Genomic DNA, 24234 nt, shown 5'->3' on the forward strand with positions numbered 1-24234 from the left:
ACATGGTAATGTTACCTGTAACTATTTTAGCTCAAAAATTCTAAACTCAAATATAGGAAAATAATAAATTCAAATGAAGTAACATAACTGTCTACAGGACTATATAAATCCGCTTCCTTCATATCAGGCCATGAGAATACTGTTGGTTATTTTGGCTTCAATGCCTCATTGTCACACATGAAAGCTTTTGCAAGTACATGAAGGTTCTCTTCAGTCAGCAGTTAACAAGACACATAGTCACTTAGACTTTTGGTAGGAAAGAATGACGTGGCAAAATTCCTACTGACACTCAAGGAAGCAGAATCAGAATCACCATATAAACTAAGAAATACGTTATTATACGTAAGCATATACATATATAAAGTATGTATACATATATACATACACATATATATATACACAAATAGTTCTTTACTTGCTTTACATTTTCTAAGACATAACAACAAAAACCTACTTATTTGATAATTTTTCATTTAAATTTTTTGGAAATTACAGAAAAATGGTCTGATATTGGCAGTATTGATTGTCCCTTATGGTGCTCAAAGCTCAAAGCTATCAGAGGTAAAGGGAAGGAAATGCTGAACTGAAAGTTAAGGCTCTAGCAGCCTTGCAATCAATAGCCAGGAATAATTTCATTCTCTTGCACAGGGATTTATAAATGTGGCTTCATAGCCTGATGGTAAAATGTGAACGTGCAGAGGGATTTCTTTACTAGCAGAAGAGTGCACAGAAGCTGGATCCAGCTCACAGCCTTTTAGAGGGAGGACTCCATTCACACAGAGGAGAATTTACATACTCCTAACTAGTAACAAAACTGAGATTCTGAGGCAATGCCACGCTGAAACCAAGCTACCAGTGAAAAAATGTTGAGAAAACATTAAAAATCACAATTGTTTATGTCTTCCATTTTTTGGGAGAGTGTATTGAATACCCAAAGACATTTCTATAGAATTTGAAAAACGCTGGTGGCACAAAGACAAATTTCCAAAGCTAGACTGTGACTATGTTCTCATAAACTCAGACGACTCATCTGTCTGAGCACACCACTGTTCCCAAAGGACATTAGGCCACGCTAAACTGTTGCTATCAATTCTATAAGATCAGGTGCTCTCTCTAAAGAGCAAAACAATAAAAATTGCAGTTCAAAAGTTTAGACGTGACTGCAGCCTGGTGTGTGCTTTAGTATTTGATCTAAGAGAAAAGCTAAGGCTTTTTTATTCGTAAACTGGGAACACAAGAAACAAAAAAATCAGAGAATTTGTAAGGATCATTGATAAGACCACTTGTTCCAAGTGGGGAAATTCTAAATGTTCACAAAAATGTCAAAAAATCCCATAAAGAAGATGATAATACCCTCTTAAAAAGAGAAATACAGGACATAACCTGTAAGGCATTTGTTTGTGAAATAAAAGTCACTTAATATTATTACACTGATAATTCTAATACATAAATAAATATAAAGGCTCAGTAATAATTTCACATATAAAAGAAGCAGTTGGAAAACCTCCCTGTGGTTACCTTAAGGTAACAACGTCTGTTTGCTATTCATTTGTTGATCCCTACAACTGTAAAACTTTTGAACTTTGAATTCTCTCAAGCAAAGTTAACTGTAAGAAAAAGATTCTACCAGGCTCACAAAAATGGGGGTGGGATGGGGAACGGGCTGGGACCAAAACCCCCAACCCCCCCCCCCAAAACCCTAACAAAAACTGCAAAAGCCCCAGTGAAGTCCCACTACTAAACTCAGCTCTTTGTCCTCTCTGAGTCCCTCTAGCCACCCATCGAGCACGGTGCATGGTGGCTGATGAAGCAGGGTACACCGGCTGATCAAAAGCTAGGTCTAACCCTGCTGCACTGACATGCCCTGTAAAGAGCTAAGGACTGAAGGAAGGGAGTTATCGCGGAGTTCAGGTACAGAAGGCATGAAATTAGACCTCTTAGTCCTGCTGATCACAGAATAGCTTGCTTTCTATAAAGAAGCAGTTTCACGTGGCTCATCTAAGTGCTCTTGTTCAACCTCAAGAGGAATAGCATATAACTCCAAGAGTGCAGTTCATACAAAAATGATGAATTCTCGCTAGGAGAAGGTTAGAGAACAGGAGTTCATTTCTTTCTTTACACCCTTTCTTTATCAGGATGTTTCGTTACGTACTTCTGGCTTCTCATCTGGAATGGTAATTTAAGCCTCATAAAAGCTACACATGAAGCAACATCCCAACTGAGTTCATGTGGCGGTAACGTAATAGTATTACAGAAACCACATTAACCCCACAGAGAATTCCTTGATTAAATTGTGAGAAAATATTTTTATATCCCAGGACTGTAGTAATGTCCCTCAACTTTGTCAAGGGCTTGATATCACTTCTGTAAGTTCTATGCATTTACCCTATGCCTAGCATCTGTAGGCCTGTAAGTCCACCTTCATTTGTACCTATCACATATTTTCCTTCGTTTCCACTAAAAACTACAGGTTTGTAAGAGGAAAAAATGAACAAAAGCAGATTTGAAAGTGAACCTCCAGCTGATTTAATAGAAACACAAATCTTGCAACACCTTGGCCAAAAAATTAGTCTGCATTTCTCCTGGATAAATGAAGTAAGAACACATTTGTACTTGTATGTGTTTCACAGTCAAGAAATAGTTACCTAAAGCATTACCAATTGCTGCATAGCTATGTGACAGGAAAACTAAAAAGTCTTCAGTTCGATCATTTAAATTTTTCAATTTCTTCTCAATTACATTCTATAATTGCATATAGTATATATAACTGTATATCTATACCAATGTTTAAGTAGGCAATTGAAGCTATCCTTTTAGATGTCAACAGAAGTGCAAAGGGAATTTTTAAAGAGGCATAGTATAAGAAGGATTATGATTTTTGGCATACCCAGAAAATATATCAAGATGGTAGCCAAAAGAGATTCGGAACTGATACCGTTGCCCATCTACTTTGGCAAACATCAACCATGAGCCTATTATACCTGACCCTTTTAAGTCAGTATTTCCTGTGACAGCACAAAGAAGCAGAATTTCTTCTTTCCTGATTTTCCATCCATGCTATAACTTTACCCAAAGTGGGAGGGGAAAAAAATAAAAAGGAAACTTCTAAACCTCATGAGGTTCAACAAGGCCAAGTACAAGGTTCTGCACTGAGGTAATCCCCAGTATCTATACAGGCTGGGGGATGAAGGGATTGAGAGCAGCCCTGCGGAGGAGTACTTGGGGCTACTGGTGGACGAAAAGCTGGACATGAGCAGCAATGTGCACTGCTCGCAGTCCAAAAAGCCAACCGTATTTTGGGCTGCATCAAAAGAAGAGTGGCCAGCAGGTTGAGGTAGGTGATTCTGACCTTCTATTCTGCTCTGGTGAGACCTCACCTGCAATGCTGTGCCCAGCTCTGGAGTCTTCAGCACAAGAAAGACATGGACCTGCTTGAGCGGGTCCAGAGGAGGGCACAAAGATGATCAGGGGCTGGAGCACCTCCCCTGTGAGGACAGGCTGAAAGAGCTGGGGTTGTTCAGCCTGGAGAAGAGAAGGCTCTGGAGAGACCTTCTAGAGGGCTTCCAGTAGTTTAAGGGGGCCTATAAGAAAGAGGAGGGTAATCTTTTTAGCAGGGTGTGTTGCAACTGGACAAGAAGTAATGGTTTTAAACTAAAAGAGGGCAGATTCAGACCAGATATAAGGAAGACATTTTTTACAACGAGGGTGGTGAAACACTGGCACAGGCTGCCCAGAGAGGCGGTAGAAGCCCCATCCCTGGAGACATTCAAGGTCAGGTTGGACGGGGCTCTGAGCAACCTGATCCAGCTGAAGATGTCCCTGCTCACTGCAGGGGGGCTGGACTAGATGGCCTTTAAAGGTCTCTTCCAACCCAAACTACTCTATGATTCTAAACTCAGATAGTAATCAGAATATGGACCTTTGTTTACAAATCTTGCATATGGTATTCAGCAAACCATACAGTATAAAATCAAGACAGCTTCTAAGGTAACTATATAGCATAAATCCAAGACACCTACTCGACAACAAAGATCTATACACTAAACCCTCATCTTGAAAACCAACCCAGGAAACTGTATGTGTGTAATAAAGAATGGCTAACTAGCCTTTAGAAAACTGGCTTTTAGAAAAGAATTGCTGACCAGTCTTCAGAGATAGGGAGGGAGGCCGATTTGTACTAACCCTTATGCATATAACCGTTGCTGACTAACTAACACTTTAAAGATAAGAATGAAGCAGAATCCGCCAAGCAAAGGACACCAGGTGGAATCCTCCCATCAGACTGTGGGGCTCAAGGAACACAAAAGACTAAGCAGGAGAGACAGGGAGGGCAGGGAGCAAGAGCTGGTTCTGCAAATTGGAAAAGACCCAGGATGGTACAGGGCACGCGCCATAAGACAAGTTCAACCATGAGGAAGACTCAGACCTTCATCCCCAATGATCACCAAGGACCCCCTGATGGGGGTGTAACTTGGGTGGACTGAGGCAGGACTATGGGAGGAACTTATGTTAATGAATTCCTGGAAATAATTAGAATAACCCAACCTTTTCTCAGAAATGTAATGAATAAACATGAAAGCTGTAAATATAAGGCAAGAATCCTAACACTTGGGTGTGCACGTATGGAAGGAGCCATCCCCCGTGCTGCCTGGCGCCGCAATATAGAATCCCTGCTTAATAACACTGAGTTGTTATTGGGTTTTCTCAGATTCATGTGACTATAACATGTGACTTATAATTATAGATAGAAATTGACCTATAATTTTATCTGCTTTGTTTTACCTTTTTGTATACAAAAAAATGTAGGTATGTCCTGGTTTGGGCTAAACCAGAACTAATTCTGGTTTAGTGCTTTAACTTTTCAGTTAATTCTCCTCTAACTAACGGCACTTTCTGAAACAGCAGCATGTTTTTCCAGACAGTGACTGCTCCCAGCAGTGATAAGGCCTGAGGTTTATAGTTAGCACCAAGGAATGGGATGCAGAGAGGCCCTTGCTTGTACTTGTTCTTGTAGCGACCGAGGTCGCTGCTAAATCTTGTACTGTGTGTTGGGGTGCCGGGAGGGAAAAGGGTGGCAAGGACGGAAAAGGTCGCACCTGCAGGGAGGAGCGAACCGGACAGGTGACCCAAACCTGACCCACAGAGTGTTCCATCCCATGGACGTCACATTCAGTATAAAGCTGAGAGATCATGAGGGTCTCTCTCTCTTCTTCGATGGCCAACATCTGAGGAGGACTCTGTCTGTTCTTCTGTCATCAATCCCGATCCTGCATCCCTGAATCCAGTGCCGGAGTCCAGCTCCTGCATCCTGTCCCTCTCTGCTGCCGAGTCCAGCCTGGGTTGGTGGTGACGTATCGTCATCAGGGTGGGGGGCGTTGGGTTTGGTATTGGTGTTGTATGTATTTGTAAATATTTGTACACGTTGTATATATTTCATTATTTCCTTATTATTATCTTTTATTGTTATTGTTTCATTAAAGCTGTTTTAGTTTTCTTTTCCAAACCATAAAGTCTCTCTCCCTTGTTCTCTCTCCTTTTCCCTTTTGGGAGGGGTGAGGGGTTAATAGAGACCGTCTGTCATTTGTTAGTGGCCGGCCCAGCCTCAACCCATGACAAGGTACAAGAATGCCCCTGGGTAAAAGAAGAGGGAAATGGCCATGAAAACAATTTATCTAATTTATTTTATTATTCTATTTCTACACGTATGATTGAAATATATTTGAAACCCCTTAGAGATTTGAGAGAATTTTGTTAAAATTTTCTCTTTGAGCTGGACTTCCTTTCTCAATCATTCACACAGAATTGCTTCCCTTTATTCACTCATGTTTTCTTTACACAGTGTTTGAAAACTTAGCCCTGTGACCCTGGATGTGAAAGGATGTAAAAAGAATCTGTATCCTTTACTTTTCGCTTCAGTACAGAACAAGAGGCGACATGACGCTGACTCACTTGTCTGTTGTTGCTGTCGGCAATCTAAGCCTGTTAACCAGGTGACTAAACTTTCATGTCCCCAGCAGAAATCTGGGACAATAATTATATAAATATAGGACAACGCCAAAATCAATCAAGAACAGCTTCTAAAATGGATCAGTTGTCCAAAATACAACTGTCTTCTGGTTTCATTGGCTATTTAGTGAAAAAAAGATAAAACAAATACTATCACGCTGGGGACATAAATTACTCTTGTATAGATCAGTAGGGGGTTTATTATTATGATACATGTTGACATTGCTGCATTAATCCAGAAGTTTTCATAAGTGCTTTTCTGTGGCTTAGAACTTTCCTTTAGCACCACAAGTCAAACAATAGCTGAGTCAAACTGATCAATGCACACGGAGGTTCATGGGGTAAGGAATAAGCTGGTGGTTTGCTCTAGTTTTTTTCCAACAAATTTTAATTTTTTATGTGGAAAATAAGAACAGTAAAACTTAGAATAGTATTTACAAAAGTTATATAAACAATAATTTGTAATATTTGCAGAGTACTTTGAAAGCATGAAACAAGAAGGATAAAAATATCAATATACTTGCAACAAAGAAAGGAATGAGATAACTGAAGCAGAAGTGGCTGCCCCACAGCTCTCTTTGCCATGAATTTCCTCAGGCATATTCTAACTGACTTTTATTACTAGCATTTGAGCCTGCTTCCAAATACCTACACTCACATGCACATGGCCTAAAGCCAAGCTGTAGAGCTACTGGGACAAACAACACAACTTCCACTTGACAAGAGGTGCAGCACATTAACTATGTGAAACCTATCTAGTCTTCCCAAACAGATTTCCTAGAAGTAGCTATCCAGGGGATAGATACACATTTCTGGGCAGTAACATCACACATACATATGTAATTTTCTTTGAAATGAAAATAATCTTTTGCACATCTGACCCTTTCTTTCACTCTCTGTTCTCCAAATCAGCTTAGATCCTTTGTACTAACCTGTAATTACTTTCCTTCCAAAATTTATATTCAGTCTGTTTCTAGTTTTGTAAATGAAAACACTGTGTTTCACAGAAAGCTAACAGGCTGCTTGTGTATTGGCGGCCATAAAATAACAACATATCTTTACTTTTAGTTATAACTTTATACACTGTTCCATTATTCAAAACAATGAGTGAAGAGTATCTGCAGTGTGATTAAGCCTGCATAAAACCCCCTTACACATACAAATACTATACCACTGTTCCAGGGAAGTCCACACCAGAGCTTCTCCCAAACAAAAAATGCAGTAGAGTGTACGAACAATTTAAATTGCCTTATTGTCCTCAATGGCTGGATCTCAAATTATTGAAAAGAAGGACCCTCAAGCACCATTGCTGCTGACATGAAAATTGTACTTCATTGTAGCTGACAAATGTTTATATTTTTATTTCCATAAAAGATGCTTTCATTCTTGCATTATTAAATTTAGAGCCATATTTGCAGCTTTTATTTTAAGTTCATGGCCATATTTACAGTTTTCAATTCATCTTTTACAATTCATAAGTCTTAAATATTTTTAGATCTTTTCTGCTGTGCAGTGAAAACACATGGGACTTGGACTGAATTTAAAACCCTGCCATGTGTCTGTTTTTAATATGGTCAGCCACTCTATAGCTTAGATTTATTGTTTAATTAGGTAGAAAATGAGAAAATGTAAGCAAAGTGTCATAATAGCAAATACTGACCAACATGATTCGAAGGAAAGATCATACACGAAGCCCTCCCCTGCATTTATTCTTGGAACAACCACAAGCTCGCTCATTCAGCTCAGGAGTAGGCTCCATTCGCAAACAAGTTCCTAATGAATTGCGCTGCTCGAACAGTAACCATCTCCCTGCTTGGTGGTTTATGGTCATTAACACCTGTGTGCCTCGGGAGCTGTAAAAGCCGTCTGTTTGTTATGGAAACCCTGACCGGGGAAAAAGGAAGGCACAAAAGTGCTTTCCGTATCTTTGCACTGAGGGTAAGATTCACAAGATGCTCGTATGAAGAGACCAACGACCAAGAATAAACCTTCCAAGAGCTCATACTGAATCATGTGAGTGTGTGTACACACATGCATTTTTCTTTTAATTATTTCTGCTTAAACAGAAAATATCTACAAGTTTCTGTGATTTGAAAGTCTATCAACGCATGTTTTGAAGAGCACAAATAATTGTGAGCTTGATTAAAAAAGAACAAGGGAAAACCACAGAATAAATCTGTTGATAAGTGACAGTTGTCAAGATTTTCCCTACACTAAACAGAATTAAAGCCAGAAGGTATTTTTAGGAAAACAAAAATCCAAACAATCTCAAAGATGCACCTTAAATAACTACATAATACAGAAAGGAATGACTCCATCTATATGATGAGCTGAATAAACTTGAACTCCAAAACTCCCAAAGTTTTTAAGTGTTTAGAGCCATACTCAAACTTTAGGGCTCTGAAATACTGCTGAATAGTAACTAAAAATCATAACCGCCTTGAACCCCAAATACTCCTCTTATTATTCTAGTACTTCAAAGTTTTATATAAATTAATGATAATTGAATCTTAGGTTCATGGTCTGGTACCTCACTGTCCCCTTAGAGAAGGTATTACCATGGTGATAAGATTGCTTAAATTAAGCTGTCTTTTTCCACAGCACTTGGCTCATTGCCAGTGCAGTGAAGGGAGATTTCAGTCCATTCAGCACAGCATTAACCTTACTGCCAACACTGCTAAATGGGTTAGAGGAACTAGAAAGAAATTTGATTTAAAAAAGGAAGGAAGAAGCAAATATGTTAAAATACTGGAACACAAAACAGGACTAAAAAAACCCCCACTTTTGAAATAAAATCAAAATTAGGTAAGTTTTGATATTTAGACAGAAAACTTAAACATTCTGATGCTTGGGAAATTTAAATGCAAAACTTTACTCAAAATAAGGGTGTCCAATGGTTTATCATTAGGGAACTGTAATGGACCACAGGGAGGATCAGAAATAATGTCTTCTATAAATCTCTATTTAACATCTAGATTTTTTCTTCTTACTTAAGAATTTGACTGAAATGGGAAAATAAATAACAAACATCAGGGAAAAAAAGAAACCAAACCACACCACAAAAAAAGCAAGATATGGCAACAAATACCGAGTCAACTAACGGCATGAAGAAAGTGAAAAACACTCCTTTGAATTGTCAGGGTTTAATACACACTCCATAAAAAGTAGAAAGCTATGTTCAGATGGGGTTGTCAGAGATAATGACAACGTATTACACTGTAAATCATAAGATTTGAAACATTAGAGCAAAGTATCTATGACACCTGAAAAAACAATTATTTTAGTGGATAGGTAGGGAATAGGCAATAGGTTGCAAGTACTTTGTTCTGGGCTAGATGAAAAAAATCAATTTATCTAAGAGCCCAATAACATTATCCTAAAAAAGAGAATCAATGTTTCCTGTGTTTTTATGTAGTGTGAGAGATCCTTAAAGTCTTTTTTTGGCAATACTTACAAATTATTTTCCTGTGTGACAATGAAACTACTGCATGTTCATAAGTCAATTTAATAATGAATATTTTTTCCTAACTGTGTGTGCATGCAAACAGATGGAGCCTGCATTTGCATTTACAGGCACATTACAGCGCGGAAGGCATAGTCAGTTGGCAGCTTGAGCTGTTACACCTCCGACAGGTACAGCTCTTCTCCACATTCTTCATCAACAGCCATTCTTTGACATGTCCTCTGCAGTTTTAAAGGTGCTCCTAATTCTTATTTTCATTTGGGTTGCTTATAATCAGAGTAAGTGCCAGAGTTAGAGAACCGGCCTTGGCAATGAATACATCTAGACTATTTTTGGCTTTGCCAAAAGCTTGTGCGAACCTGAACAAGAAATTTCGCCTTTCCAAGTCGGGCTCCTCATTAAACAGTTGGGCTAGTAAGCTGGGTCCTGACAAAACTGTTTTGCGGATTAGTCCATGCATGTAACACCTCTAGATGAAGCACAAAGCAGAATTACCGATTTGTCCTTTTCTGTAAAAATTTAACAAAGTTTTACTCTACAAAAACACTTTCAAAACACATACCTCAGTATATGTCTTTCCTGCAGCCCTTTGCGGTCTAATCTAGGGTGTCAAATTCTAATTACGTAAGAATACACGTTTAATCAGAGTATTGCAAACATTTTCAGAACTACAGACTTTTATTTTACATGAATATGACACATTATCATTACGTGCAGACTCACAAACCTGCTTCATTTCTGACTGTCCAGAGTGAACAAGATTTACAGCCACACAATTAGTTCTAGGAAATCTCTTCCTGTCTGAAAATTCTCTAATATTACATGGCTGTAGATAAAGCATGCAAACACGTGCTGTTCATGGATTAACAGGAGATACAGTTGGAAGAAAAGCTGAACATGTGCATTCTGATTTTTGCCTAGTTATTACAGTAGGGAATACATTACTGTCTAAGTCTTCTTTTTGATTGCAAATGTTCCAAATTAAAAAAAAAAAACAAAACCCACAACAAAATCTGCTTAGACATATTAGGTATGTACATATTAGATAGATTTGGTACTATTAAAGATTTAGCACAGAAACACAGCTGCCAATGACATGTTTCCCTTTATTTTGTAGGATTATTTTTAATGGGCAGCTGAACATTAATGGAGAAGGAAAGTAAGAGAATCCAGATACCAGGCCAAAGTATCTGTTCGATTCTAGCTGAATCATTCCCTGTTAAAGGAAGGAAAAACAAGCTGCAAGCCCTTTTTCTCTAAGGCTGTGTTGTGTACTGTAGACTTCTGGGAAGTGGTGATCACAAATGTTTTTTATTACAACGTTCCCCTGCTATATCACTTGTCTGCACATAAACTGCAGATACATCTTGGCAAACAGTCTCAGAGATTCTACTTTCAGATTATATAGCCTTTCAGCCAGCTTCATGAGAGGCTGCAGCGAGCTACCAGAGGGTGCATAAAATCAACTGAAACAACCACTGAAGGGTAGGAATGTGGAAAATTCCCGGACTTTGTGACTCGCTAACGTGTAGCCCACAGTATGTTTTCCAGTCTGAATTCTTACCCCACTGCACAGCCCTTTCATCAGTATCCAATTATATAATTATAGATATAACCATATATCTATGGTTTTGTCCTTCATGAGAAGTTTCGAATTTGAAAAAACAATCAGAAACCACAAAAATTGAACTGAACTCAAGAGATACTTAAAACTGCAAAGTATTTTCCCAATGAGGTCTGATGAGAATATAGTGAACAGGGATGCAGAAAAGCTAAACAAGATCTACCTAGCTGTTAACTGAAGAGAACCAAAATGTATTTAATGGGTACAGAACACTCAGGGATCAGTCTTATATGCAGCAAAATGTATAGATATTTAAGCTCATTACACCAGAAATGACAGAGATTTATCTGTATAAAGATTGCGTAAACAGAAGCTCCAAGCTCGAGAAGGGCTAGCTGAAATAAAATTTTTGTTTATGTTCACTTTTGGAGAAAAGTTTCCACCCTCCTTGATTCTTTTTTGTGATTTGTTCTTAAGACAATTAAGGAAAGTTTTATTTCAGAATGAATCAGCTTGCTCTTCAATCCCAACTTAATCGCTTTTCAGAGAAGAAAAACTTGACACTTCTGATTAGCAGCAGCCAAGTGTTTAAAGATGTAGATTAAAATTAAGTTTTGTAATAATACAAAAACAACCTTCTTAGAAAAGAACGAAATCTAGGTTTCAGAGGCCCTTGGACATATGCGTATTAAAACCAAAACATTTCCGTGCATAATACCTTATATTATCTGGATCAGATTAGTTGGATGTCAGACATTCATCTGTTTTTCACCAAACACAACTTTCAGACAGTCTCACGCACTTTACATGTTTTAAAATGCCAAAACCCAAAGGAAGCCCTTGGTGCTCTGTTCACAATGAAGAGGAAGAAGGTTGTAGAACATCAAGGGCTTATTTTGCGCATCGAGTCAGCAAACACAGCTGTAGTTTGAAAGCCATCAAATTAACTAATACTTATCAGGAACAAAAAAAAGCTTATTATAGCCAGAAAGCCAGAGGAAACTCTGCATTTACCTCTGGCAGAACTTTGGGTACAGAAACACAGGTTTGCCGAACACAAAATGTATTTGCTTTCCGTTATTTTTCAGAGTAGATTATCTGTGTAAATGGTGAATGATCCTGAAGCTGAACCCTCCCTTCCCCAGCTCCCAGAGGTAAGGCTTTCCATACTCAATACCTGTCTTGGGCCTCTATTGTTTCTCCATTACCAACTGATTATCAAATTATATTCTTTGTGTATACATGCATTAAAGTGTTTAAATACACAGTGAGGAAAATATTATTTTAGTATTATTTCCTATCTTTTCTTATCCACAAGAAACCTACAGCCTGAACACTGACTGACTCCAGAAGTGCCAGAGTATGCTGATCAAACAAAACTTTTATGTGCTGATTACAGAACAGCCCTGGGAGAATTTGGGAGGGTGAGGCAAGAACACAAGCACAAACCCTGACTGCACACAACTCTAAAACACCTGTGTAATCTACACATCTTAGGGGAATCAATGTCTTCCAAAACTTTGCAAAACACGTGTTTTTATGAGCATTAGTGATCTAAATGGATCAGGTAAATAAGGCCTCACATGGCTACAAGACATGGCTTCAAATCGAAATGCATGGGGACATCCTGAATGACAAACTGGTAATTCCCCATCACCATCTCAAGTCAAGGCCAGGCCTCCTTCCCTAATTTTTTTTTTTTTTTTTTTTTTAACACATTTGGGATGTGGGGTGTACAACAGGTCGGCCTGTACCTGGTTTCCAGGGGTATGTTGCTGTTCAAGACCCAGCTGTTATGAAGATGCACCGAATCTTGCGTACTGGTGGGGGGAGTCGGGGCAGCAGGACTGGGCTGGCTGCGAGTGGTCATTGATCTTCTCTGGAGAGAATCGGCTGTTGGAGGTGGTTTTCTGGCGCAGGTGCACGCGTGCGGTGGTGGAGGCGGCGGCGGGAGGGGTCTGAAGGTGAACTGGTTATGTGGGCTACCTGGCATGTCTGAAACAACAAAGAAAAGGCAAAGAAATCCACAGGTTGTTATTGTTTTAAAAAGATAAAAAGATCACGGGCGTGATATAATAGTTATTGGGATCAAAGCATTGTGCTTTATCACGTTGCTAACCCAGTTGCCTGTAAAATGTTGTTACAACACGTGAAATAATTTAAAATATAATACACTACTGAAATGGAGAGTATCAGATACAGATACACACCCTCCAGCACTGTAGTTCAATAGTTCAACAAAAAAGAAAAAGGAGCAAAAAGAAGCTATAACATTCACTTAATTTGTCATAGGATTTTTTTGGGATGAGGCTAAAGAACAAATAAATCAAGATGACATTGAACTGCAGCACAGATACCAACTGATTTCATGAGGCATAATTCTCACGTAAGAACATCCGTGAAAGAAATAGACACACTGTAAGAATTAGCCTCCCACTTCAAATTAAGAGAGAAAATTGAATAATGCCTAATAAATACCTTCCATAAAACAAGGTTAACACATTTCTGTGAGTCTGTTACTGCATTTGTTAAACGAGACCTGAGAAAAGACCCTTTTAAAGACTACCTGAAGCACTAATGATCCAGATACCCAGAGAAAAGGTTTTAGGACAGCTCAAGGCAGACGAGCTGGCAAGGAGCTCACAGCCACCGGACCAGGCTGTGAAGGAGACTGAGTGACAGACGCGTGACGGGTACCCGAGGCCCTGCCACCTGTGCTGCCGCTGCCCTATGGGACCCCCAGCGCTGCCCTCCAGCCCCCAGGAGGGATGCTGTTAACTGCAGGGTCCTGCCCTGTGCTAACACTGCTACGCGGCTTTAAGGTGGCTCAGCCTGTGCCAGCGAGCTTGAATCCTCCTGCAAAAGACAACGAAGACACAAATACAGGGTGATGGTACTCCGAAGGGACAATAAAATCTTGTTTTCTCTACTTCCCATAAGAGTCTTTAAAGCCTCTGGGTACAGCACGAAACACAGCTAGGGAGAATTGAGGCAAGAAATTCCTTTTTAAAGGAACAATAACAAATACTTCACGAAGAAGAAACTGATAAAAATTGCTGCCAGATTGGGTGAACACTGACGCTATTAACCTGAAACACTTTCAGCTAATTTACCTCAGTGTCTTAACGCGGCTGTGTCCCATTTCTATACTCACCCTCACTCTCCCTTTTACCTTAGCAGACGTCCAGTTAAATTTGCTCAAAATCACCTGGAGCAGAGCTCTGATGAACCTGCAAAAATTCCCTGCAAGGAACTGTTGTTGCCATCCATTTACAACACGTGCTTTCTTTAAATTATGACATGATGTGTCTTCAAGGTGAAAGATGAAAGCATGCCCCTTCTCTTCTTGGAACGGCTGGTGGAATAAAAGCACTTTTTTCTCTGTGACAGCCACAATTTACCCCAACTGGAGAAACAAGGTTGTTTAGTGCTCCACATAAGCTTTTCTATGCTGTGGTAAGCAAAGCTGTCACGGATTTGGCCCAGGCTTAATCCTTTTAATTTCATTGATCTTTTATCAAGGCTGCATTCTTACAGTTGCATTGAGGTTTATGCTGTAATATTCGTTGGCATATACCAGAAAAGCATTTCTAAGCATATTAGAAAATTGGAGACCTCAGTAAATTAAATCACTGGAGTCAACAGTCCAGAGCTCTGAAATAATCTGCTAAGGCACTTTCATATAATAATTAATCTCAGTAAATCCCGTATCCTGCTATTTTAGAATTGAAAGCTACCCAAATTTTGGACATAACATTTGATGTCCAGCATCCGCAAGTATTTGATCAACGACATTCCCTTACTTAGTGCTATCAGTCTTAAATCCACTCTACAGAAAATTTGCAGGATTATTATACATCCTATAATTTGCACGACAAACCATTTTAATCATTGTGCTATTGTCGTGTTAGAGTATTGCTGATCTTTGCCGGGACACGCAGTTAGGCTCTACAAGGTACATCAAAAGCTATGCAGTAAATGCCGAGCAGCCAAGGTGACTGTTTCTCTAGGCAAATGGGAAAAAACTGTATAATCTATATGGCAATGCATCTCTTAGTTCCCTTCTTTCCCTTTTATCTGTACTGTCCCTCTCGTGTTGATCGTGCGCAATTATCTGACAAATAGTTAAGTTTGTTCCACACAACAGACTGGTTCTGCTTTGTTTTTTCTGGTTGGTAGCGTACCTTATATATCCCAGTGCCATTTATCACAATATATTAACACACCAGATTTCCTGGGGGATTCCTTTCTAATTACCACACTTGTCACCCCTGCATTCAGCCACTGGCATCACAGAAAACCTCGCACCAGATTCTGAAGTATTTTGGCAATTTAAAGACAAGTTTTCTGCATCAGACCTTCATTTCAGTGAAGCACTGCAAATTCACTATGCTGAGCATCAGCCTGAGTTTCCAATTAGACTTTACACACTTTCTAATTTGGCAAAGTTATTTTTATTTTGCTTGAAACTAAGTCTACATCTCATTAACTTTATTTTTATATCACAAAAAATGTTGCTTGGGATATAAAGCAACATATCTAAATATGCACACTTAGGATCCTTCGGGACTCTGAATAAACAGTAGACTCTGTAAAATAACTTAATGCAAAATGATTTAAATACCTAAAAAGTGATATTACACAAGACAATTTGTCTAAAGCCAACAAGTTTCCAAACGTACAGGAGTGATAGAAATTAGCTTAGCTATAAATTTTTACCCCGTTGGTATTGTCCAGCATAATGCTATCCATAAAAACTCCAGTTTTTATTTTTAATGGTTGCTAATAATGTTCAGATTTTTTAAATTTTTCTCTACACCAAAAAGTCTATAGATGATATGTAAATACAGTGGTATTTGTTTTCAATGTGTACACTGACATGGTAGAAGTCTCCACTCATCTAAAAATGTACCGATAAAACATGACTTCAGCTCAAACTTTACATTTACAATAATTTACTTCAAACCAGACTTTCAGCTGGGGAGCGTCCAAGCCAGAAGAGATGCCCTTGGCCCTCACTATGGCCCTTCACATCTGCACTTGCATTTAGCCCATTTCTTTTTTTACAGACAGAAGAGGCTCTTCAGAAAATGTCTAAATTCTTTCCCCTGAGAATTCATTATTTTTAGTTTTTTCATTTCAGCAGAGCACATCTAGAACTGTGATGTTTCCTGAAAAGATCTATACAACATCCTGCTTCTTTGCTGTATATTGGATTTGCTTTATTTTATTCTAACCTGCACACTCCACATCAACTCCACAAACTTCACTTAAACTTCTTTCCCCTCTTCTTCTTATCTTTTTATATTTAGGGTTTTTGCCTTCGTTCTTCAATAATGACGTTAATTTCTTTAGCTCTTCTGAGACACTTCCCAAACTCCATGCTCGCCCCGCAAAAGAGAAATGGCTGTATTGATGCTAGCTATAAACAAGAAAAACTTTCCTATTCCTAATTCTCCTAGTCTGAAAAATTTCTACTTGCCCTCCTTTTTTTTGAAGTTTGAAGGGAGGATTTCTGCCTCTGTCCTGAATGTTTCTTCTTCTTAGGTTCTGACTCATTCTTTCGGATGGCCCTTGGATCAATACCGAACACACGCTGCTCCATGGCAGTTGTATAACGGAGCTCGGTATCCTACAGTTACGGAGCACAGACCTCAACAGCTTCCCTTCAGCTGCCGAGTTCTACTACTACTGCTTTTTCCTTCGGGAGGTACAATAATTGAGATCTTGCTTTTTTACTAGGCCTCTGCTTTTCAGAAAGAGGGAAGTTAGTTAACTTAGACACTTCCCTTACTCTGCCATGTTGGCCGAGTGCTGCCATTCTGCTCAGAAGTAATTGGAGGCACAGACCAATGGACATGAACAGCATTAACATAAACTCATTTTCCTTAAGTCAGGCTAAAAGGCCTTTGTAATCATAAACAGGCAGCCAAATTACTTTATAGATCGACAATAATGAAATAAGCAGCTTTATCAACTAGTTAGCACCTGATTAAAAATTAGTTTTGAAAATAAGCCAGGCCTTTGCTGAAGAATTTTCCTAACAATTTTAAAGATACTCTTGGATACTTTTCTATACTTTTTGGATCCACATAGAAGGAAGAGGTAATTGAACTCTTTTATCATTTACCGACAAGACTACAATAGCCTGTATCGTTACTAAGTGAAGTATATCAGAGAGAATATATTAAAAAGTAATGAACCTTAAAAGGTTTGCATCTAACCTGTAGTGCTTTTGAGATGTTTTAATTTTTTCAGTTCCTCACTTCATTATTTATTGGTATGTTTGGATTCTTTTTTTTTTTTTTTTAACTAGATATGTCTCAGCTGAGTATGAATTAGCTTTCAATCCATTATTTAATGAACAAAATAACAACATATCTTCAGAGAATTTTGTTTAGTTTATTTAAAAGTTCTATGGGTAAACTACTGCTCAGTTACAAACTGATCCGTAATTTTTTCTCAAGCAGAGATGAAGGAGAGGAATGGGCACTGAAGAACTGGAAAAGAGTCAATGCAGGGAAGACAGATAACCTGAACGCTTAAGACTAGAGTTAAAAAGCACAAAATAAAAATTCTCAATTTGACAATGAGATTGATGTTTTGGGTCTAAGAGGACAAAACTAAAAAATGTGGGTGGCACCATTGCAAAGTGCAGGTTCTGCTACATGCTTACATACTATTGATTTTGTGTAAGTCTTTACACCCTTCCTTCCATTCTAAATTTAAAATTATTCTTTTTCTATGTATGCACCAACGGCCTTTCAAAGCCCCTAATTATTTGTTGCCTATCTCTGAATTCCTTTTGGTTTTGCCATCACATATTTTGAGAAAAGTGAAATACGAAAAAAAATTGTGTATGAAATTGCTCTATTGATGTATAAATTTATGTTGTGTTTCAATAATCTATTCGACACTTGCTCCTTCTGATGCAGCTCAACATTTAGTTGGCCTATCTTATTTGTAAAACCCTTTGCTTCAAGAACTTTGTCAGACCACTAGGATGTAAAAGTATCTAACCAGTACCTTTAATTTCAATTTACCTTTAGAATATTGTTTTGCCGTATGTAACTTTTTTTCTCAGCGTTACTACACAGCAAGTCTTCAAGAATATAAACCAGCAAACATCTCTAAAGAATTCTACAAACCATATGGTTTTATGCAAAATAAAGCTTCTAATGTAATGGAAGCTTATAAAGTAAAGGTCATACGGACTCAAAAGTTTACATACGAAGGAAAAGAGATTTAGACACCTCCAGAGACAAAACTACTTCCCACCACAGCTTGCGGACTCATGCCCACGATGCGTTGAGCTCGCCCCTGCAGAGGCAATTTTCCGTGCTGAGCAGGTTGGGACGGCCCAGAACAGACTGAGGGAAGGGTGGACCAATTAAGCATTGGGGATCATCAAGGGGCTCTGGGTCCTTGATTTACCAGTGCAGGTGTGCCCTCAAATAGCCAAGTACACAATTTCATACCATACTGCCACTCTAAGATTAGAATAAATCCTACATATTATTTAGGCTGTGCTGAAAACACAGCACTTCCAAAGAAAAATTAACAGACATCTTATGCCACGAACTTCAAATAGTGTCAATGAGCATAAAATACAGCTGGATTTAAGTTATAATAATGTAATGACGTAAAAGAAATTATGTATAATACTTAAAAGCCAAATCCAGTGTGCTCATATAGATTCCATTAAATGTTTCCTTTATGTTCTCAGTATCACATCTGTTCAGTCCCCTTAAATCCCTTACAATTATACACACACACAGACACACGGTAACAGCTTCTAGCTTGTCATTTGTGGATCATTTTAACAAAAAGAGAATTGGTAAAATAAGAATTCTAATAGTTTCCTAATGCTAACAGAAACTTATTTCTCCTTCAGCATTTCCAAGTTTAGCCTTACTTAAAACTGAAATATGATGGCAATTCAACTTTTTTTAAAATGCAAGTAACATTTACATTGCATGTTGTATACTCTAACCATGTAGGGAAAAAAAAAATCTATTCTGCTTATAAGCTACAAGGACAATAAGGACTTCTTACGATGGCTGTGCAGCACTTCCTTTTCTAGTTCTACATTAAAAGTAAAAACTTGTACTGTAAGACCTAAGTGACTATGTTTTGTAAACACTCATAACGGACCTCATTCTAGGAAACTTTACAAAAACATAATTACCCAATTTGCACACCAGAGTAAAAAGGAACGACGGGAACATCACCAATAGGTCTCTCTCATTCACTTCTGTCAAAGCAGCAGAGTATGTTTTATGTTTCTTTAATTCTGTTTAACACAATCTCTTGTGAAATAGTGCTAAACTAAGCTAAAATTCCTTCTGGAGTCCGTATTTATCTACGTAGAGCAGATATGAGCCTGGGATTTTCCCATTATTTTAATTTTTGGTCTATTTCTAAAGAGTCTACTAGAAAATCTTCACAAATCAAATAGTATAAATGAACTTTATTATCTGCATGTGATATTAAGTATCAATTCCTTAAAACTTCTAGAAACAGAGAGCATAAGGAATTTTCATTAGCAGGACTCTTGTAATTGCCAGTACTTTGCCATTACGTCAGGATGGTAATGCTGCTGGGCCCTATTTCTGGTAGTACATCTATTAATGTCATAAAAGTGAAAAAAAAAATACTGGAGATCTCCAGTATTTCGGAAAATAAATCAGAAGCATCTCAAAAGTGTCTCTGCAAACTGTTTCTTGACTCAGCTGCAGGAAGATGTAGGAAAATTTTTCAGGCAAAAGAGCAGAGGTTAGAACTCATTAGGGAAGGAAAGGCAGTGATTTATCCCTAGGGAACTATCACATGGCCACGCTTTCCAAATTTGCTCAGAGGATGCATTTAATAAAATTCTGCCTTTCTAGATTCAAAAAGTTCTGGCATCTGTCATCTTTGCACCATACACTTAACTTGTCAATTTTACTTCGTAGAATTCTTGAAATAAGACTGATATACTCCTCTTTTTTAGGTGTGCGTGGGGGAGTGTTTTTGCTTTTTCTGATGACAGAACTGTTAATACACTCAAACCAAAAGAAGGGCTTGTGGGCCTATTTTTTTCTCCAGCTGTATCAGCTGGTGTGATGAAAGACATTACCTTTCCTGACAAACTTTGCCTCACTTAGAGGCACAGAGCATTAGCGCTACAACAGCGCTACTCCTCCTTAATTAACTCCATCACTCAGTGGTTTAACTTGGGAGCCTGGTTGCTGAAGTAGAATAATTTTGGACATAAACACTGCACTAGAAGACACCACTCTCTGTGGTGTAGTTTGTAACCAGAAATGAGTTTCAGTTATAACGCTGTGTACTGTGGATAAGATGCAAGTTTTAAATGTTATCATGCAGAAGCACCTGACAATATAAACACCCTGATGTGTGTTCATATAAAATAAACACTGACAGAGGGGAGCAAAGAGCTAGAGCTCCTGACGTGCTTCCATTCTGCAGAACTGTCTGAATTATAGCTTTGCACTATAGTGCTTCTTTGTATAGCTGTTAAATACCAATGCATTCTACCTATAATATTTATGGGAAAAACATTATTCCATTTATGTGAAATGCTCACATTTATGTCAATTAATATGACAAATTCAAAATGAAACTATCCTACTCACTCCCTTCCATCTCCTTCATTGCAGGTGGTACATCCATCAGATTCTCTCAAATACCGATGAGACAGTCAAGACAGGACTGCTCTTGAATCCCTACAGTCTGTTCCAACACAAGACAGGCCTGTTGGTGGTTGAGTCACAGAGGTCAAGGACAAAACGTGATGGGAGAAGAAAAACAGCACTCCAAATACGATGGAGACTGAAGGAACAACCTAATCAGCCAGCTCAGGCTTCCAGGGGTTTGTTTAGCAGATCAAGCAGCTGCTAGTACAATTAACATCACACAGCATTCAAAGGATAAAAGTGGAGACTGACAGCTCCCAGGCAGCTTAAAGGTGATATTTTCAGGAGAATGCGTAATTCCTGCCATTACTTAAAAGTGGTGGGTTCAGTCATATCACAAGTTTGTAACTTCTATCAGTGGCAACTCACAGGGGACAGTACAATCACTATTCTAAAACTCTGAACAAAGCGGGAGAGATTATAGCTTACAGAGTAAGCCTATCATCCCGGTTTACAAAAGCCAGGCAGTTACAAGTAGCCTGGCAGCAAATTTTGATGACCTTAGAGGTGAACAGATTTTGATTAAAGAGCAATTTATGATTGGTAAAATAGGTTGCAAGCAGCCATGGCTGTAAAAATTAATGTTTCCCCAGTTATTGATGGTTTTCGGCAGAGTGATATATATTCAAGTTTTGGCCTTTGTGTCATTAAATTCATTAGCTGTGAGGGCTTTCTAAAAGGGATGTATGGGTAATGGAATTAGCAACTATAAATCATACTGAAATACACAGTGTATTTAGCCCAGTAGTTCAGTGGAAACATCATGAATATGGACATATTAAGCCACTTTGTCATCAGTTTCTCTACAGTGGATGATAACCTTCCCCGCCTGCCCCTTACCTGCTTCATCTGTGTTCCTGTTACTTTGCAAAATTTTTAGCAAAAAAGACTGCTTGAAGCCATGCCCTGTTACAGACCCAACCAATGTAAAACCCTGTGGCATCTGAGTTCACTGCACTGCATGGCTGAGGAGAAGACTTCCACTTCAGTGCTTGCCTTCTCAAGGCTGGGACAAGTGACATGAGTCCTACCAGTTGACTAAAGTACAGAATCCTGTCCAACTTAAAGCCCAGTCACAAAAGCCATCGGTCTGTTGATTCATCTTTGTGCAAATATAAAATATTCTGTGGCTCTACAAAAATACAGAAAGATGACAAGCCCTAAGTCATGGTTAAACCTTCCTGTTACATCAGGACCCAAACTCAACCCCTGCTGAGGATGTTCATGCAAGATCCTGAAGTTACTGAAGGCAAGTTCCCAAGCATCATCTCTTATCTATTCGGGCTCAGACAGAGCTAGCGCTTTGTTGGCAGCACTGCAAACTTACTCTAAGTTTACTCCGAGGCGGAAGTGCCCGAACTTCCTGGCTTCAAGGATGAATCACACTCCAGCTTCCCCCACCTGGATATATAAAGGCTTTGCTCAGGATGCCTAACTCTCTGCACTCCAGATTATCATGTCAAATCAGATATCCAGCATGTCTCCTGACATTATTTTGCAGAGCATATTGAAAATACTAGATCCATTTCTACAATCAATACCATGTACGTAGAAGCTTGAAGCTCTTCTGGATCATTCAGTAACTGTCTCTACCCCAATCTATTTACTTTTTAAGGCAATACTTTTAGACAGATATTAATGGGGGCTCATCAGGAGAAATATAGAATAGTTTGTTTGTTCATAACATTCTGAAGAACATGTTTATAGGTTATACAGGAAAATTAAGGTCTCTATTTTATTCAATAAAACAGTATTCCATATGTTTTAACATGGATTTTACATCGAGATTAAATTGCTTGATATGAAAATGTTTTATGGGTGTAGTGGTGCAGTGATGGTCCAGGGGGACCACAGCAGGGCTGGGGCCATTTGGGTGGCTTTGCTCTACAGGAGTAGACTACCTGAAAGGAGGTTGTAGCAAGGCAGGGGTCAGTCTCTTCTCCCAAATGACAAGCGATAGGACAAGACGAAACGGCCTCAATTTGCACCTGGGGAGGTTTAGGTCGGACATTAGGAAAAACTTCTTCACCAAAGGGGTTGTCAAGCATTAGAACAGGCTGCCTGGGGAAGTGGTTGAGTCACCATCCCTGGAGGTATCTAAAAGAGGTGTAGATGTGGTGCTCAGGGCCATGGTTTAGTGACGGACTTGGCAGCGTTAGGTTAACAGTTGGACTCGATGATCTTAAAGGTCTTTTCCAACCTAAATGATTTTATGATTCTATGAAATAGAACACAGCTTGCTCAAAGATGGCTGCTCAGAACAAATATCCTTTGACCTACAAAGTTCAATAAGAATTCGCCATAAATCACTGAGCTGCATCTGATTATAAATCTGTATCCCCCATACTGGCTCTGTAGAAATTACTTCTGCTGTATTCTGAGATTTAATTTTAAGGTGATTCTTCTTTCTCTGTAGACTGTATGGGGTAGCCGAGTTGTTTGTTGCTAAGTTTCTGCTAGCTATTTTGGATAATCAGAGAGAAAACCTTATACAGAAGCATACTACCAACCATAAAATGAACAGCTTTTGGTGAAACTGATAATGCTTTTGTCCGGCTCTTCCTGAATGATTGCATATACATTCAAACTTGTTATACAAATTAGGAATATGATCCACTATTCCAGAAGTCAAGAAGAGACTTCCAATTCATCTTAGTAGAGGCTAGTTTTAAACCCAGTCAATGAATTGACAAGCAGCAAGTATGCGTGCTTATCACTGGTCAAGAGATACTGTTGACAACTTTTTTTTTTTTAAAAAATCACCAGTACATGTGGCCTATCCTATCCCCCTCAGAGTAGTCCGACCCACAAAATAACTCACAATTAATACATAAAGTACAGTAGGGCAAATTTTTCTCAACAACCTTATTAGTTCCCTGTTGGTCAGGGTAGAGAGCTTGCAGGAAACCAGACTGTCTCCTTCAGCTTCACTTATATAATACTTCATAAACTTTAGTTGGCAGATTTCTTAAAGAAGAGTTCTTTAAGACAAATTACAGTTTCAGAATATAAATTTTCCTTTTGATGTTTTGCTCTAGAAAAGAAACAATTTTTTAAATAGAGAATTATTTCAAATGATCTTTTAATTCTCTATTTAAACAGATATTTATTGTTTTAAATAAGAGAAACTATTTTTTTTAAAAAACCCAAGAAGAATGGTAACCTTAGCTGTAAGAGAGTTGCATCAATTTATTCTTGGTAACCTTTAGAAGTACATGGCTTTATTCAAGAAGGAGGTTGCATGTAATTGTCAGATAGCATAACAGAAATCTATTTGTCGCTCACTAAATGATTTTACGTGGTACTTAAATCACACTAAATTAGTTAAAGGCAATACCTCAGTGTAGAACTAGCTGACTGACTGCTTCTGCCTTTTATCCTTGGAGGTAGCTGACAAGTTCCTGTCCCTCTCAACTTAATCCACAAACAAAAGAAATACTTCTACAAAAAGATCTATTCCTGCCATTGATGTTTGGTAACATTTTATTTGGGAATGCTGACAC

General features: G+C 38.6%; 1 protein-coding gene across 2 annotated transcripts in view; it reads right to left on the minus strand.

Annotated features, from left to right (window-relative positions):
- The window catches only part of TENM1 (teneurin transmembrane protein 1), a 254101-nt gene that overhangs the window by 150287 nt on the left and 79580 nt on the right, over positions 1-24234 (minus strand). For both annotated transcript variants that reach the window (XM_086470169.1, XM_086470168.1), the window contains exon 3: positions 12788-13028. In XM_086470169.1, the coding sequence (XP_086326295.1) occupies positions 12788-13028 (241 nt within the window). The remainder of the gene's footprint in view (positions 1-12787; positions 13029-24234) is intronic.

Source organism: Leptosomus discolor, chromosome 9 (assembly GCF_034619465.1).
Source record: "Leptosomus discolor isolate bLepDis1 chromosome 9, bLepDis1.hap2, whole genome shotgun sequence".
Lineage (NCBI taxonomy): Eukaryota > Metazoa > Chordata > Aves > Leptosomiformes > Leptosomidae > Leptosomus > Leptosomus discolor.